Here is a 19,300-nt window from a genome sequence, read left to right on the forward strand (position 1 = left end):
ACGGGCGGGGAAGTCCCAAGGTGAGTGCTTTGGACCACGTCTTCCTCGTTGTTCAATTTAAAGCTGTCGTGTAGCATTTTGCTCAAGGCTGGTGGTGGGTGGCTTCACCGCAGCCTGGCGCTTAACCTGAACACCTCCAGGGACAGGCGAGTGAGGAAAAGGGGGTACTCTGCGTGTTCACCGCTAGGAAGGTTGAAGCAAAGCCAGTCGCTCTGTGCGTGTACACGCATGTGTGTGAGCGCCCAGGATTGCAGCATCTACAACATGTAATCATTGAGCTGGATAGAAAAGATTATTCTTTCTATTCTAGGGAGCTCTGGAGAACCAAAGCTACATAGTTCATACACACATATGTGTTTACGCATATGTAGTATGTATATATCTGTGTGTATGTATGTATGTGTGTGTGTATCCATATATACTGGTAAAAGCTTCTGCTCATTTTCCAGATAAAATTTCCAGTGAGTATTTTTACATATTCTCAAATAAATAAAAGATGAATACACACCAAAATGATAGTTTTCAAATACTCTATACTATACTGTATTGATTCTAAAAATAACAAGAATTATTACTTATTTTAAAAGTCAGGTTTGTTTTAATCTTCATGAAAAACATGTAATAAATATTAATAGGAAAGAATAGGAGAGTCTTACTTTGGAAATGCGATTTCTTTTGACATCTTATAATCACGCCCTCTGCATGGAGTTTTGTCTGGGCCCAGGCAGAGAGGTGGGGAGGGACAGACACACATATCTCCCTGGGGGGAGTATCTCTGTCCTACCAGAAAGTGACTGGCGGTTTCCTCTAGTAGAGAAAGGCTTGTTTGACTCAGATCGTGAACTTCCAAATCTTGTCAGTGCCTACAAAATTAAAAATAAAAATGATGTTAGTGGGGTTTTTTTTTCCGTGCCAACTTAGATAGTTCCATGTTTACTTAAAAATTTTACCTGTGCAGAATTAATTAGCTTTGTGTTTAATTTTCATCATATTAACTGTGCCTTCTCAGATGTGGACGAGTGTGAAATTGGTGCTCACAACTGCGACATGCATGCCTCCTGTCTCAACGTCCCGGGAAGCTTCAAGTGCAGTTGCAGAGAAGGCTGGGTTGGAAATGGCATCAAATGTATTGGTGAGTTTGCAGATGTGAACATCCTTTGCTAAGACACAAAATTCTTTGAGGCTCTTTGCACAGTCCTTAACACACGTACTTGAATAGGAATATGCTCTTGTCTTTCATTTATTCTCTTGAAAATCAAAGACTATCTTTAGTTGCAAGGTAATTCCTGCCTAAGAGTTTCCTTTAACCTTGGCATAAATTATCACATCACAGCAGTATGCCTTGGCATCTGCTTTTTAATGTGTTGTTGTTCAGTAAAAATTATTTGATGTGTAGCCAGAAGTCCAAACAGATGTACGATGAAAAATGACTAATGTATTTTTCCAGTCTTTTCATACAGCAATCAGTGAGACTTAAAACCCAGTGAAACACGTGAAGGAAATGGAAAGGTTTTATCAGATAATCTGAGTCTGTACCTGGTCAGTACCAGCTTTTTAATAGAAGATAGAATTCCTCTTCCAGAGAAAGCAAAAGGTTTTGCTGGATTCCAGGAGGTCTGACTGGGACAGAGGAGACTGGAAGGAAGGGCAGTTGCCGTTCTCCAGGCTTTTGAGTTGCTGAGCTGGGGTCTCCTAAGTCTTTCCTGGCTGTGAGGTGGGGGGGTGGAGGGGCTGTCTGTCTGTCACCTTCGCGGCTACACGTACTGCTGCTTCCTACGCTTAACTGTTGTGCATGCTTTACCAACAAAGCATTGTTCTGGCTGATTAGAATTATCCAGGCCAACTTAAAATAGAAAATAAAACAAGCTCGACTGACCTCCCCAGGATTACTCGCTAAAACCTTGTAAGCCAGCAGTAAGCATTGAAGGGGAGAGCCTTAAGATCTGTTAACAATATTGTCAGTTAATTGGAGTATACTCTCTTGGCCATTCAGTTGTTTTATACTTGTCTAATGTGTAGGAGCTGACTGTGAATAGAAATGATCATACTTTCCAAATAACTTTGCTAAGTAACATTCCCTGATGGCATTATTCAGTTCACTTAGCTACCCAGTTCTGGTCTAGCCGTCACTCCTATCATTAATCTCACAGGGGTTTTTTTTCAGCCATATCCCCCATTCCTATTTTCTGGCCCCATATTTTCTCTTTTCTAGCCTTCCCCTTTTTGTCCTTGTCCATCCATCGCTCTGGCCAACTACTGCAAACTACAAAAGATTTAACTGTGTCCAAGTACTTCTACTCCAAAACATCGTGCAAATTCATTCTCTTCTTTCCATGTCCATCCCCCTGCTCTACTCTCAGCCATTCTCCCTCCCTCCCCGCGCCGCCCCCCCCCCCCACCCCCCCCCCCCCCCCGTCTCTGCCTCTCTCTGAGGCAAAAAGAACATCCTCAAGTGTCTGCTCATTGCCTTGCTGGTCCTTTAATCTGTTCTCCACATAGCAGCCAGACAGATCTTTTAACCCATGAATCTGATCTCTTTAAATTATCATTCGAATCCTCAAATTGAGGATAAAATGTAGCTTCCTTCCCATGGTTTACACGAGCCTGCAGCCTCCTCCCATAGCTCTCCAGCTTCAGCTTCCATCAGTCCCAGCTCCTATGTTCTGTCATTCTGGCTCCTCCAGTGTCTTTTATCACATCGACCTCTTTTCCTCCTCAGCATCTCTAAATGTGCTGTTCCCTAGGGAAGAAATGCCGTTCCCTGCTTCTGGGCAGCACACTAACTCCGACTCATCGTTCCGGTGTGGAGTTCACTGAGAACTCCTTCCCCAGGGGGACCCTTCCTTGTTCCTGCAGCCCAAATGAGAGGCCCGTTTTCTTCCCTTTTCTTCATGGAACATACAACCTATTTGACATAACCAATATTTCTTTGTTTAGCTTGTGTCATTTCTACTAGACTAGACTCTGTGAGATCAAGAATCAGATCTTGTTTTCCTCATCTGTTAAAGGAGCTTGAAAGCTCTTTGCTAATTATCCTGCTCTGAAATTCAGTCCCTGAATTTAGAAATTGACCCTTTTTTAGGGATAAAGGAACCAGTGATCACATCTGTGCCCAGTGGAATTCATGGAAATCTAGCACCGGTTTACCTTTTAACCATTAAAATTCTAACTTATTAGATATCTCACAAATAACTTTTATTAATCATTTTAGCCCCTGTTTGTAGAACGAACATTTTGGATTGTGGGTCTGAGATCTTAGAGAATTAGAATTGTGACCTTACAAGTAAACTAAAACAAATCCCACTTGTCCACTGTACACTTAAATTAAGACCAGTGAAAATCTGTCTATGTGTTTAAAGGTTCTATTTTCGTTTCTGAACTTGATCACTCTGTTCTCTTGGCATGCAGATCTGGATGAATGTTCGAACGGAACCCACCAGTGTAGCATCAATGCTCAGTGTGTAAATACCCCGGGCTCCTACCGGTGTGCCTGCTCTGAAGGGTTCACTGGAGATGGCTTTACCTGCTCAGGTAGGTGAGAGTCCTCAGGTGTGGTCTGGCATGGTTTTCATGGAACACTCCATAAGCTTGCCCTCTTTAAAGAAAACTGTAGTTAAAGGGGGTGGGAATTCCCATTCTGATTTTTATTATGAAATAAATGACATGAGGGAAAACTATTCATGTCTTAGGATACAATATACGTTGCACCCAATCACTACTGGTTCATGTGCTCATCAGAATCTCAGGTCGTCACATGGTGTTGAAAGGATGAAATGAAATCACACAAGTGAAGGGTTTAAGAAAACACATCCTAAGAGTTCAATAAACATTAGCTGCGACTGAGCTGCTCTTCGTTTTGCATTCCTTGAGAATAAGACATCTCCTTATTATACCCCTATGAATGACTGCATCAGCTTGCTGGACATAAAGTATGATGCTTTTAAGATTGTGGAGATTGGTGTTTTCGGTTGAATTTCAGCACATACTTTAAACCCCCAATTAAAAGACAGACTCTAATTTTTGTCTAATTATTGACATCAGAAACACCGACTCATCACTTTCAGATGCTTCTTTAAGAAAACATGCTTATTTAATATTTAAAGCTTCATTACTTTTCAGTCTTAGCTTACTGCACCTTTCTTTGCATTTCTCTACAACAGGGTATGAAGGAAAGGGCGTGGCCTTGGGGTGCACCTGCACTTAGATGCGGGCCCAGCCACAGAAGCTGCTCTGAGCCTCAGGTTCTTCCTCTTCTGACCCGCACAGGGCTGGTGAACTAAACGAAAACATGCTCGACAGGCAGCTAGCCCTCTACCTGGCACATATTAGGCCCTCCATAAGCACTGCTTTCTGCACTACCCCCTTTTTCAATTTGATAGGATTATATAAATGGTCTGTGAATCCTGCTCATTTGCATAATTAAGAGAAGTATTTTAATACAGTCGTAGTGACATGAAAAAACTCTCATAGAGTAGCTCTGATTTGCTTAAACATTCATTGAACTAGTGACAAAACAAGTTGTTCGTTCACTTGAAAACATTATAATCTTAGAAGAGACACCCTTTTAAGATTAATTTCAGTGTTCTTGGTCATCTGTCGGTGATGTTGGTGTAATCCTGATGCATCAAGTTGGCATGACAGAACTAAGATCCGAGAGACACCTGCCCTCCTCCTGTTAATCGGGTGATGATGGCATGTCGGGTTTAGGCTAAACAGCTCTGTTAGCCAGTTGTACACGCTCGTTTAGGGGAACACGACTGGGTATCGGTTCGTGTTCATGAGCGCCAGCTCAAGCCGGTGAAGCCGTGTCACGATGCAGGGAACTCAGCAGAGATGTCATCTGCTTCTCCCACAGATGTCGATGAGTGCGCAGAAAACATCAACCTCTGCGAAAACGGGCAGTGCCTCAACGTCCCGGGTGCCTATCGCTGCGAGTGCGAGATGGGCTTCACTCCAGCCTCCGACAGCAGGTCCTGCCAAGGTGGGTCCCTGCGACCCCAGCTCGTTGCCAAGCTGGATCAGCTCCAGCACACGCAACCACAGAAAGGGCTGGAACGGGCTCCACCTGGAAGCAGAATACACAGCACATGCTGTACATATAAAAGTCATTCGTTTAAGCATGGATTATTCTGCCGAATGAATAATGATGAAGGCGGCTTTCATCTCTTATGAAGTTTTCCTGGCCAAGAGCCAACAGTTGGAAGTTTGGCTCATTTCTTTTTTTTTTTTTTTTTTCTTTTTAACCATTTCTTTTTTTTTTTATTACTAAATGAATGACATGTGGAAAAACTATTCAGCTTTTTAAACATAGGAGATGCTATCTCCCGCAATCACTGCTACGTAATGTGTTTATGAAAACCTCAGTAGCTTGTGTTTTACCTTCATGTTTTACCTTCATGTTTCAGTCTGCCATCTGTCTGTCTATCTGTCTGGGACTGGAAGTCCTCCCCGGGAACTCATCAAGGCCTGCACCTTTTGCCTAAGAGCAGTGTGTCCTTCCCTTAACTGGTGACATCATCCCTCTTTCCTAGAAATGAGACTTGTGACTAGTGCCATAGCTCTCCAAGAAAAAGAATGGGGATTTCCTCTCAGAGACTCAGTTTGCTTTAGATATCGTTTGGGTCATCACTGTGTTCATATGGAGTCCATGCAAATACAGACGAAGAAAGGAAAAAGATTAAAAACAATTAAGGAACCAGAAGGCTTGGGCGCCTGGGTGGCTCAGTTGGTTAGGCGACTGCCTTCAGCTCAGGTCATGATCCTGGAGTCCCGGGATCGAGTCCCACATCGGGCTCCCTGCTCAGCAGGGAGTCTGCTTCTCCCTCTGACCCTCCTCCCTCTCATGCTCTCTGTCTCTCATTCTCTCTCTCACAAATAAATAAAATCTAAAAAAAAAAAAAAGGAACCAGAAGGCTTTAACAAAACTAGTGATTCATAGAAAACCTTTAAAAAGGTAACTCAGGCTAAGTGCTGGGCAAAGATAAAATTAAACCAGATTACTGGCTCTCCCTACTAGCATCTAATCAAATGAACAGAAATGGCAAATATCAGCATACACACACACACACACACACGCACAGTTCACCAGTGGCGACCAGACAAAAACAAATCAGACCATCTAGAATGGCTCAGAATAGAGCCTCTCTCCATCTTACTACCTGAAGTGGTACTGAAGGAAGAAGGTGTGCTTAAAAGGTCATGGAAGTTTCAATACATACCCACCAATTTTTAGAGAATCAGACCAAGAGAATGAATAGTAAACCCTGGGGAAGATGATATTGGAAACCGAAAGCATTCATGCTTCGACAATGATCTGTTAGATTGAGCAGAATCTAGTGCATCTCATACAAGGCCACTGTAGAGTGAGCTTCATTTTTTTCCCCTGGTCCTGATTTCATGTAAGCACCAAAGTTAATTAGTAGAAAATGTGAGTCAATGTGGTTTTGGGTTTATGTGATTTATTACTCATTTCCACTTGACAAGAGTTGGTAGGAAAAGAAACAAGTCAGCAGTAGCCAGGTACTTTGGCCAACATAAAATTTCAAAAAATTAGTTCTTTGTGCCTGATAATTTCCCCTTCGTAATCCTACTCCTTTATCTGTGGCCTTGGCCCTTCCAGAACTTCTCCCCAGGCCTTCCCTGAGGTGATGCTAGGTAGTTTGTGTTCACTGTACGTACTTCATGTGTTGGTTTTTCAGTGTATCATTGCCAGGGAGGGCAACGTCTCCTGCCAGGAAAAGGGAGAGGGGCACACAAGTAATTCATCCTCAGTGAGACCCTGCCCCACTTAGACAAATGCCAAATTTTGAGATCCCAAAATGTAATTCCATGGTTCTGCCTCTTTCTCCTTGATGTTGTCTTATCTTTCCCCACAGGTTCTGTCTCATTTAGACAGTTTCTCCTGTATTCACTAATTTAATTTCTTGAGACCCTCCCATCTGATAACATATGCCCCTCTGAACTGACTGTCTGATCAACATTTTCCACTCAGCCTCTACTTCTCACCACAAATTCTCAGAGTTTCTTTAGAGCCCCAAAACTTGCTGCATTTGGCCGTTTCCCAACATTCTCCACAAAAATGGGAGAATACAAAACCTGGAGGAAGCCCCTCAGGGACAGGCTAGGACTCCGTCATCAGTGGAGTAAACATGGATACAGACCATTTGGTGTCATGTGTGGAGAGAGAAGAGAGGCCAGGTGCATCAGCAGAAGAGCACACAGCTTCCCATTTTCATCCTCACTCCTTCCCACCTTAGGCTAACAGAATAGCAGCTTTAATGAAATCCATATCCCAACTTGTCTTCCAAATAACGCCCAGATAAGGAGGGGGGTATGTCCGGATACTCTATCTAAACTGTTCCAGGGTATATAAAAACTCATAAAAGCGCTGACCAAGTAGCGTGTTCACAAGTTGAAAGTAAGCAACGGCAAGCTTGCAGGTGCCGTGTGGAACAACAGTAAAAGAATACACAAAAAGGAGAGAACCAACCCAGAGTAGAAGAAAATCACCCAAGGAATGAAAGCAGATTTCCCACAGGTACTTTGTGCCATAGATGACTTTAATGTGAGCATAAATATGAGTGAACAAGTTCAAAGAGATTATAGAAGCAAGAAAAGACAAAAGGCAAAAGGGGAAATTGCAGAGCTATGGGAAACAAGCACAGCAAAATTAGAGACCTATTCAATAGAAACAGCAGAGAATAGGAAAGATACAGGTAAAAACGTAATGAGCAGGATAGAGAATGAACAAAAAGAGGTGGACAGAAAAGTCAGAACGGGAGAGGGGGAAGAACTTAGCACTATGAGAGAAAAGACGAAGACCGTAAACGGAAGTATTATTGGTGTCTCTGAAGTAGAGAGCCCAAAATAAATGAATAGAAAAAAGTATTGAACAGCCAAACATTTCCCCAAAATGGAAGAAGGCACTGAATGTTAGAGAAAAAGGTAAATCATAAGACCAGAGACTTAGCCTTATTACTTTTGTTGACTTAAGCCGTAGAGAAGGATTCTTCAGGCTTTAGATGGAAAAGGAATGTCGTGAACAAAACCAAAACATTCAATAACAGAAGACATGAGAACAAGGCCCACAGAATCCTGAGGACACATATGAAGATGTTCTACCTCAGCAGTTAGTCAGTTATGAAAACAATAGGCGTATTCTCACATGTGAAATAATGCACAGAGAAAACACCTGTGGGCCCTCCCTTCTTGGGGAAAAAAAACTTAGCCGTGCAACACCATTCGAGAGAGAAATGTAGGAGTTGCAGTAAAAGCCTTACTGATTCCTTTAAGAATCAGTACTAGATACTTCAGAGATTATGGTAAATGCCATAAACATTGAAAAAGTGAAAATTACAGAAATAACAAAAATGAGTTGGAAGCATATGTGAATGCTAATTTTCTTATAATTCATGGCACAGAAGCCATTAATACTGTCTCGAAATTATATTTGAATTTTGACATAAGGGGAAAAGAGCATCAGTTTTTAGTGTTTTTCATCAATTCTTAACATTAGAAAGTATCTTAGAAACTACGGAGATAAAAACAAATTGATCTTTTGCATAGAAATTTTTTCAGCTTCACTCTGCTTTTGCCACCTTATTTGTGTATTATTTTCTTTGTTTTCTATTTGCTATCAACACTTTTCTGTATTGTTTGAATTTCTGAGTATGCATCAATTTAAACAAAAACAAGACCGTATTCTGAAATACCTTCACTTGTGTCAATGTAAGTATACACAAGTATTACATTATTTAAATGGAAGTTATTTCTAATAAAGTTCATTTAAAAGTAAAATGCACACGAAGAGGGCTGATAATACAGTTCCATTTTCACTTCTAGATTAACACCATTCAATTATAAATTAGTTTAATGAGTCTTACTTATTCATTTGCATAAAGGGAATAACTGTGTTTATAGCCTGAACACAAGAAAAGACACATTGATACATCAGTTGATCTTCTAAACAAAGTTTGGACCACACTTGAAATCTAATATAGTTGAAACTCATTCTTTCTTAACTATGATGAATGACCAGCAGACCTTTTAAACTTCATACGTAATGGTCTCTCAATAGCACGTTAGCCTGACTGGTCTCGTCTGGCCTAAAATGCCACGCCTGCTCTGCCTTCTCAGAGTTTGAGGTCATTTGTGTACAGAAATGTCCATCTTCTTCCTGCAAGTAGAAATATAGATTATTTCTACAGCTGGACACACACACAGATGCCTTCATTTTCATATGCATGAGGAGGGGTAACTTCTCCCTTACTGACCGAATTAAAGCTTCATGGAAGAGTTTCATAAGCCGAATTTATGACTTCAATTCAATGGAGACATTTTAATGAAATTTGTAAGAACGTAGAGCAATGGTTGATCTTATTACATGCTATTAGAAAAAATTATTTCCCTATTTAAAACTAAGTTTATGATAACAGATTATTAGATTGTAGAATAAGAAAAAGTTTTTTAAAAAGGTAAATAATTTTAATGATATCTTTAATATTTAAAATATGCTCTATACTTTGTATGTTATGGATGTTTATAAAACATGTTTGTACTAAGTTATTAGAATCTTGGAATTTGTTTTTATGTTTAATTTTTTACAGTCTCATGCCATTGACATGTTCATGTTTGGTTTTTTATTTTTATGCCTTAGGCAAATTCTTTCTTTTTTTAAAGTATAGTATAACCCAAGACAGTTAGTTAAAATGCTCAGTAAAATAAAATATTTCTTTTAGACCTTTGTTCCATAGATGAACATTAGTTGTTTGCCATTTATGTGGTCTACCTAGTCAAAGACAAAGAAAATTTTTTACTACATAAAAACATCTGGGGAGACAGAAAAATTTATTAATGTGATATAAATTAAATCAAAATGTCTTTGTACAGAAGAGATGATTATTTTTTTTAATCCTCAGATATTGATGAATGCTCCTTCCAAAATATTTGTGTGTTTGGAACATGTAATAATTTGCCTGGAATGTTTCATTGTATCTGTGATGATGGTTATGAATTGGACAGAACCGGAGGGAACTGCACAGGTATGGCCAGTAAAGGGTTTGATTGGGTTCTTATTAGTTGAGGTGAATATTTTGTGCTAAGTATAAAAATTGCTCAAATTTCTGTTCAGCCCTCTGCTTAGCCTGCTTTATACCTTATGTTATGTAATTTTTTGAAAAAAAATTACATTCTGACACATTTATTTTTAACTATGGAATTGATATATTTTATATAAATAACTTAATATAAAATATCTAACATGAAACTAGGAAACAGTTTCTTTGTATAAATGTATGTATGTGCATGTGTATGTACATAAGTATATACATCATTGTAGTTAAGCAGATGGTAACATTTTTTCTTCTTCAGAATCCCAACATCTAATTATTATTTATTAAAGATATTAAATGATAACTATCCTGAATACCATGTGGTTGATCTGTGGGACCTGTTGTAGGTCTATACAGGGATTTGATCTCTATTCCACTGTGCTGAGGCCTTGCCAAAGATCTTTAATAACTTGCAAAGATTCCACCAAATTCTTAGAAACAGCCGTGTGCAGAGAGAAAGTAAAGATGTTAATATGGGCATTTTAAATGCTTTTCCTAGATATTGATGAGTGTGCGGATCCCATAAACTGTGTGAATGGCCTATGTGTCAACACTCCTGGTCGCTACGAGTGTAACTGCCCCCCGGATTTCCAGCTGAACCCCACTGGTGTGGGTTGTGTTGGTAAGTGAAACAAATAGAACTACGTAGAGTTAAATACCCACACTTTCATGGTAGTGCACTGGGGTGAGTGTTTGCTGTAATTAATTTGAAAACAAAATTGTCCTTTCCCTTAACAAACTCCAGATTACCAATATATATATATGGTTACTCTTGTCACGTTTATCTTCCAAGAGAAAGAGGAATCAGAGAAGGAGCAATCGCTTAGATCGCAAAGTGGCTCTCAACCCTAGCTACACAGTAAAATCCCATTTGGAACTGTAAAAATCTGCTGATGACTGCTTCATGCCCAGAAATTGAGTCATTGGCACTTCAGTATTGCTTAAAAACTTTGTTGAAGCAAAGGCTACGGACAGGCTGCTGACAGAAGGGAGTACTGCAAAAGTGAACAAACATAATGAGCGAACGCCCAAAGTCTTTAGTAACAAGAATAAATCAAAACAAGTATGTAACTATCACTTTATGCCTAACAAGACTGACAAAACTTCAGCAACCTGGATGATGTGAAGTGTTGGTAGGAACATGGACCTCAAGGGGCCCTCTGTTCTCTGGGTAGAAGTGAAGATCAGGGTAGCCTTGCAGAGAATATTCTTGGACAACGGTACCCAGATTAACTGTCAGCATATCATCAACTTAGGTTTTGAGTTTCTCTGTAGAGCAGTTCTGTTTGTGTGGATTGATATTTCGTGGCCTTATTTTTTTCTTAGAGGTCTTCCAAAGGATGGAGACTCATTCTATCTCACAAATACTATAATGGCCCATTAGACCCTCCTCTAAGTCTAAGATGCAGTATGAGATGTTGGTGATCTTATTTTCCATTTGCCATTTTATTATTTTAGGTTTTATTTCATCATTACTTATCAGTTAGGTCCAATGATGCTAAAAACAAAGATGAAAATAATAAAGTGGAAAATCATGCCATCACCCAGAAGGTTTGACATAATAGTGAAAAAAATGTCACCGTTTTGTAATCTTCAGTTTTCTTACTGTGTTGTGTGGCTCGGGGGGTGGCATCGTCTTCCAAGAAGGTATGAAAGAACACTGGAGACACTAGATTTGGAATCTTCTTTAAGCATGTATTGAGCACAGTTGAGAGTTCAGAAGTCTTCACTTTCTGGCCATATGGCAAAGAGAAGAAAATAGGGTGTGAAAAACATTTCCCAGGTGTCAGATGGATCGGGAGATGAATGCAACATAGACTCCAGTCTAGATTCCAATGATGGTGAAATCGATCATAGAAGCCAAATGCCGGGCTGCTGCTAGTCTTCAGAGACCAACATCCTAGAAGAGATTTTTCAAATTCAAGAGTCAAAGAGTGAGTGAATAGTAGACTTCTGTAGACAGAGAAAATACGGTCTTCTCGTCTCTTAGTAGGAAGAACCTCAGCATGCAGTATTTGACAAGCACCTGAGTCATCCCTCCCAGGTCTCTCTATTCTTTTATACCCTAAGTGTAATTGATTTGGTTCATAAGTGGGCTAATGATGAAGGTGCAGGTATTTAGACAAAGGTTATTAAAAGGAAATATGGGATGTAGAAAAATCATTGGGCTGGTTATCCTAGCTGGTATTGATAAATCTAAAAATGAAATTTGTTTTTTTTTTTTATTTGTGGAGCAAACAGCTGTCCTCTCATCATCAAAATGAGGACCTGTCACAGTTTTCAAAAATGTCTTCAGACGTTGTGTATTAATGATACAAGAAAAAGAACCTAAGAAGTAATGATAAGTTAGAAGCCATTAGAGATGTGTTTGAAATGTATAATCAGTTTTTGCAAAATGAATCTGTTTCAGGTTCATGCATGGCAGCCAATGGGCAGGTAATTGTGTTCATAGGACCATCTCAGGCATGTATCTCTCCAAGACCAAGAAAATTTGGTCCAAAACCAAGAAAATCTGGAATAAAAATTTGAATTAGAGATGATTAAATTGTTATTAGAATTTCTAGTGAAGTTGTTTCACTGTGCCTTTTTTTCCTGTAAATTATTTTCAAAGTTATTATAAAAAATTGGAAAGTTCCATTGGATGCAGATGGTAAATGACAGTAACTATATTTCCTGACACTGAGGCCTAAGAATATGGAAACTGTGAACCAGCAGTTTCTCCCCTGTCTCTAGACAGCAAAGAAAGGAACTGACAGGCCCATGCACAGACATGGGTAAAGACATTGACTGCCACAGTACTTGTGGTAGCAGGGACTTAGAAACCATTTCTGGAGAGTAGATAGATTTAAAATGACAATTGGGCACCCTATAGAGTTGACAGATTGCATATAATAAAAATGGAATGAGATCTATGACAAAATACCATTTATGTAAATTTAAAATGTGCTCATGGAAACAAAAATACTCATTTTATAAGAACACAGACAAAAGAAGATATGATTAAACACATTCAGATGGTTGGGTAGGGGATGAGGATAAGAGAGAGAGTGGGGCAGGGGGCGGGAGGAAGCATGAATGAATGCAGACTTAGTAAGAACAGAACCAAGACTTAGCTCATCTCTCTGCACCTGAGTTTCAGCAACAAAAAACAAAATGAAAAAAAAAGAGAGAAAAATAAAATAAAATAATTAAAAGTTGTCCAAATGATTCTCATGTGCATCCAGGTATGAAAACTACATATTATAGGCCATACTAAGTAAGGACTTGAAATATTACTCTGAGAAGGTGAGCCATTGGAAACACTTCTGAAGGGATATTCTAGGTATGGTGGGGAAAGTCGACTGTCGTCAGGTCAAGGACTGAAGTGAAGAGCTGAGTTAGGAAGCCGTTGCAGTGGTCCAGGAGAGAGGTGGCCGTGGCTTGGTTCATGTTGTGGTGACGGAGGCAGTGGTGAGGGGTCGTCACGTTCCAGATGTGGAAGTGACCGACTTTATTACTGGATTGAATACGGGAAGACAGTAAGGAGTCAAAGACTGACCCCAAGGTTTAGGGCCTGAACAACTGAAAAAAATGGAGCTGTGTTTATTGAAAATGCCAAAGACCCAAGAGAGGAGTGGAGTAGGTTTTTTATGTGGAGGAAGGAGGTACCAAGAGTTTGATTTTAGATGTGTTAACTTTAAAGTAACTATTGGATATCTAAGGGGAGAAATCAAACAGGCAACCAGCAGAACAGTGTAGGGTTCTGGGGAGAGATGAGAGACGGAACTGTACATTTGAGAGTTCTCAGCAAAAACACAGTATTTTAAAGTCATGGGACTGATGAGCTAGATGATAATTATGGGTAGAGACAAGGGAAAGACTGAAATTCTTTGATGTCTTAAGTGTCTTCTCTAAAGCTGTTACTGACTGCCTTTGCCCAAACTTCTCAAAGGTCTCTGTGCAAACAGAAATGAAACCAGATAATGGGGAAGAGAAGCAGGAGATGGGGTTATCGATATTTCTTTGATAGGATACACAGCTTTAAGTTGACTTCTCTGGGATTTTATTTCCATGATTGATAAACTCATGATACAGATTGATTATAACAAAAATTTCCTCCATTCCTATTAGTGAAGGCCCAAAAGTTCCCCAAATGAGCAGTTTCTCACAATCTTGTTTAGTCTGTGGTCTATGTGGATTTCTAAACATAGGAAAGTCCATCTTTAATAATTCCTCCAACACAATCTTGAGGTGGCTCAAAGCAAGAGATTGTTTTGTGCTGGAGATGAAGATGAACGTTTCACATTGGTGTGTGGGGTCTGAATTTCATCATTCGCGTGGCCGCTCTCTGAAAAGCAATTCTTCCTGAGGCATGGGCAGTTGTAAGCTCCTGTATTGCTCTGCAGACAACCGAGTGGGCAACTGCTACCTGAAGTTTGGGCCTCGAGGAGACGGAAGTCTGTCCTGCAACACCGAGATCGGGGTGGGCGTCAGCCGCTCCTCGTGCTGCTGCTCACTGGGGAAGGCCTGGGGGAACCCCTGCGAGACATGCCCTCCTGTCAACAGCAGTGAGTATGGCGCTGGGGAACAGAGTGGCAGCTGAAGACAAGTTGCCGTTTCTTCTGGCGCTGGGGGTGGGGGCAGCAGCGAGGCGGAAGAGCGTGACCTTGGACTGCTTGCAGTGATGATGCTGGAACGGGCTAAGAGTGTTTGATAGGAAAGGAATTGGAAATGCTCTCTTCTGATTGTTTTCCATGATATGATTAAAAAACAAACAAACAAACGAACAAACAAAAAAAAACCACACACCACGATTGCTAACCCCAGTCCAGTGTGAATGGTGATGTTGTCAGTCCTCCTTGGGATCACAAATAAAGACCACTCCTGGTTCTTCTCAGGGATTGTTGTAGTTCAGGTTCTTGGATGGGTTGTTCTCCTCAAGTCAGTCGTATTTTGTCTGCAGCTGAAACGTGTGTTCTGATACAGACACAGATGAAACTTTGGAATGGTCGAGTCTGTTTTTATTGACTAGCCAAAAAAGTTGTGATCTACATTGTCTGCTTTTGAAGCGTTTTTCTTTAATCAAAAACAAACGGTTTTGGTTATTCTGTTGTGTGTGTAACTTGTGAAGTAGTGACCTTACTTCCAGTAAAACGTAATATACATTTAAGTGTATTTGAAAGGGCGCTAAAGAATGCAGTTCACTCCTCTTAGATTGTGTTTTGAGTCTGGCAGCTGCACAACGCTTCTTCCTCGCCTCTGCCCCTTTGACACTGGTGTCAAATCTCTTCTCTCCCGTTGTTCTGTAGCTGAGTATTATACCCTGTGTCCCGGAGGTGAGGGCTTCAGACCCAACCCCATCACAATCATCTTAGAAGGTGAGTGTACCTCTAATTGTCACCCAGATTTAAACAAGAGAAGTAGAAAAGCTGGTAGGAAAGTTAATGTGGAGCAATCTAATCAAGATTATTTTGCAAAATGACAATGGGACAGCCAGTTACCAGGATGCTGAATGACCACTCGTAACTCGGTAAGATAGGACCCATGACGGTGATGGGATGTCTGATTGCTCTGCAGAGAAACTCTCCATACCGTCATCCCCAGCCCGCGTTAATCACTCTTCTCGGATTTTAGCAAATTTGCATGACAAAGCAAAAAAAATCCATGGTCAGAAGAACCCCAGGGCATAGAAGTCTGCGGGTCGTACAGCATGGCACATTGGAGGGCTGTAACAGTAACCCTGGTCCTTGATGGTGGTACTTGCCGTGAGTGAGCCGTCTCTCCTTCCGCAGATATCGATGAATGCCAGGAGTTACCAGGCCTCTGCCAGGGCGGAAACTGCATCAACACTTTCGGAAGCTTCCAGTGCGAGTGCCCACAGGGCTATTACCTCAGCGAGGAAACCCGCATCTGTGAAGGCGAGCTTCCTGGACACCTTCACGTCATTAGCTCTCTTTAGAACACAGTTACCGTCAGGCCTGGAGAAGGTTCTCTCAAAGGATCTGTTAGCCTGGTTCATAGCTTTTACCTTGTCCTATCCATGCTGCTCAGGTGTACGGTGATAGATAAATTAATTTACAGCGTAACTGCTATAATTGACTCTAATTTTTCTCTGAGTGCATGGGTTGATTATAAATGGGGAAAGCTGGATTAGTGTGAAAACATCAGTATCAAATAAGTTATTCAAATATGGGTAAGAGTTCTATTTTACCTACGGAAAATAGGTAAACTGGAATGCAACGATTCAGTTACCGTTTTCCAGTAATTTTTAAATGTCAGGAGGCATCGTATGAAGACGTTCAAAGATGATGCTGTTGCCTTTCTTGCTTCCATCCCCTCACTTCTCCCTGTCTCCCCACTAGACAGGGAGCTTCTTGACGCAAGGCCCACATCTTAGTCATCTTTCTAGCTGTGAGTTCTAACTTACAGAAGAGTCTTGGTGTTTATTTATGGAATCAATGAACAAGTGTTTCTAAAAATGAACATTAAATGTGTTACTATAATTATTTCCATTATAACCTTTCCTTTGGAACACATTAGATAAGTGTTTCTAGAAGAAATATGGCTTAATGAGGAGAATAAGCAGCAGCTGTGCTCCTTCTAGAATCCCCGAATGGCCGCTGATTTGAAGGGAGCTATCCAGAGAAAGGTTTTCCTTAGGATCAGACCTGTAACTGCAGGGAACAAACTGATGGTTCCCAGAGGGGCAGTAGCACGATGGGCGAAGGGGCGAGGGAGGTACAGGCTTCTGGTTACGGAATGAAGAGGCCGCGGAATAAAAGGTACAGCGTAAAGAATACAATCACTGATACCGTAATAGCGATGGAACGGGGCAGACGGTAGCGACACTTATGGTGAGCACAGCATAAGGTATAAACTTGTCCGATCACTAAGTTGTGGAGCCGAAACTAATGTGACCATGTATGTCAACTCTTCTCAAATTGACAAAAAAGATAAAGGCTTTCCTAACTGCCTTCCATTTAAAGTCGGCATTAAACTTTAGTTTAAATGACAGAAGAGGACAGCAAGTGTTAAAGCGCTTCCATCTGAAGAATGTGAAATTTCAACTAAAATAATATACGGGTGCCTTTCACTTCAGGAAGAAATTTCTTTTGGTCACCTGTATTTTTGAATATTGGCTTTTTTTTTCTTTTAAAGAAAGACACACTTTGTGTCATGTAAATGCATCTTTTGAGGTCTTTTCTGTAGAACTGCTTTAAATTGTAATTTTTTTTTAAATATGGATTTGGGGAATCAGCCATATGTTTTGTTTAGTAGCTTAAATCATATAAATTCACAGAACAGTAGCTTTATGACTTAATGGGTATCCTTGCCTGTTGTAGATATCGATGAGTGTTTCGCGCACCCCGGAGTGTGCGGGCCTGGGACGTGCTACAACACACTGGGCAATTACACCTGCATCTGCCCGCCCGAGTACATGCAGGTCAACGGAGGCCACAACTGCATGGGTACGTGAGGCCTGGGACAGGGATGACATCACGCACTTGGGCACTCGGACACTCGTGTCTCAGGACGATTGTTCAGAAAATTTGGAAATTAAGTGTTTACGAATGATAAAGTATTTCACAGGCTGACAAACTTCTGGCTCTGCATCATTTTTTTTGAACTCTGAATATATAGTTCCACGGTCAAAAGCCTGAGTGTGAGATACAAAGTGTCATCAAACGTGACACTTACCTATTCCTAAATAATTTGTGTTTCCCATTCATGTCAGGGGAACATTATTTTGCAAATAAGAGAACGTTGAAAATTAATATGTGTTACTTTAAAAATTAAATCAGTGCCTTTGAGTAGAGAAACAAGTTCCCATTAATTTTGTTTGCCAAGAAAATTACAAATGGAAATCCCTTATCTGAAAACGGGAGAGATCGAGGTTAATCTACACATGATTTATGTTCAACTTAAAGGATTATTTTAAGATGCCTCCAGGCGGCCAAGAAGTATTTTGGAGTTGTTAATCAAGAAAACCGGGTGTCTCCAGGTGCGTGGACTTCATTAGTAGCTGCTTCCTGCTCTGATTGGTTGGCTTGTTTTTCCGTTATGTAGACATGAGAAAAAGCTTTTGCTACCGAAGCTATAATGGAACCACTTGTGAGAACGAATTGCCTTTCAATGTGACAAAGAGGATGTGTTGCTGCACGTACAACGTTGGCAAAGCCTGGAACAAACCATGTGAGCCGTGCCCAACCCCGGGGACAGGTAAGCACACGGCCGTGCTTCTGCTGCCGGCTGAGCTGGTGACACGTGTATGTGACAGCTGAGTAAAAGCAAACTAGTGCTAAAACCAGACATGTTCATGGGGCGCCTGGGTGGCTCAGTTGGTTAAGCGACTGCCTTCGGCTCAGGTCATGATCCTGGAGTCCCTGGATCGAGTCCCGCATCGGGCTCCCTGCTCGGCAGGGAGCCTGCTTCTCCCTCTGACCCTCCCCCCTCTCATGTGCTCTCTCTCCCTCTCTCATTCTCTCTGTCTCAAATAAATAAATAAAATCTTTAAAAAAAAAAAAAAAAAACCAGACCTGTTCAGTTCTGAGAATAGCCAAGGGCGTCATATGACTCCATTTCCCACGTGGCCCTTTCTGGGATTCAGATACTAATTTCTGAGCTATCTTTCGAGGAGGCATCGGGATCCTGAAAATAAGCCCCACTGCTAAAAAGCGAACGTTTAGAACGTTATTTTATAGTTTGCTGGTGAACTACTCAGTTATTCAGTGAGCAAATATTTACTGAGCAACTGTCCTGTGTCACTGTGCTCGACTTGGAAGGTGTCATATTTTGATTTAAAACCTGTGGTAATTTCAAGTCCATCAAATTCAGTAAGTATTGTTTTAGTTTCAGTCTTGAAAAATACACACAAAAACATGGATTTGATGAGCAGACTTTAACATGAAAGCAGCCTATTGCCAACATGTTTCTTAGACATCCTTTTTCCCCAAACTTATCTGAAATTTTTAGGCGGAAAATAGAACTGGTCTGTACATGGTAAAATTTTTCTCACAAGCACAGATTCTTTTGAAAGAAAAACTAAAAGATAATAGCTATGAGAACAGAAAAATAAATGTCTTAAAATTGTTGCCTGTTCAGCTTCATTTATGATGTGGAAAGTTACTTTCAGTAGTTGCAGATCCTAAGCATTGCACCAATCAGACAAATGAGAAGCAATGATTATGCATTTGTTGCCAGATATTGCTTAG

At 40.7% G+C, this 19,300-nt stretch overlaps 1 protein-coding gene across 3 annotated transcripts in view; it reads left to right on the forward strand.

Annotated features, from left to right (window-relative positions):
* The window catches only part of FBN2 (fibrillin 2), a 247,723-nt gene that overhangs the window by 183,905 nt on the left and 44,518 nt on the right, over positions 1-19,300 (forward strand). For all 3 annotated transcript variants that reach the window (XM_032425314.1, XM_032425315.1, XM_032425316.1), the window contains 10 exons: positions 1,010-1,132; positions 3,409-3,531; positions 4,856-4,981; positions 9,918-10,040; positions 10,609-10,731; positions 14,495-14,656; positions 15,398-15,466; positions 15,881-16,006; positions 17,432-17,557; positions 18,156-18,308. In XM_032425314.1, coding sequence (XP_032281205.1) covers positions 1,010-1,132; positions 3,409-3,531; positions 4,856-4,981; positions 9,918-10,040; positions 10,609-10,731; positions 14,495-14,656; positions 15,398-15,466; positions 15,881-16,006; positions 17,432-17,557; positions 18,156-18,308 — 1,254 coding nt within the window. The remainder of the gene's footprint in view (positions 1-1,009; positions 1,133-3,408; positions 3,532-4,855; positions 4,982-9,917; positions 10,041-10,608; positions 10,732-14,494; positions 14,657-15,397; positions 15,467-15,880; positions 16,007-17,431; positions 17,558-18,155; positions 18,309-19,300) is intronic.

The sequence above is a fragment of the Phoca vitulina genome, unplaced genomic scaffold (assembly GCF_004348235.1).
Source record: "Phoca vitulina isolate PV1807 unplaced genomic scaffold, GSC_HSeal_1.0 scaffold32, whole genome shotgun sequence".
Taxonomy (NCBI): Eukaryota; Metazoa; Chordata; class Mammalia; order Carnivora; family Phocidae; genus Phoca; species Phoca vitulina.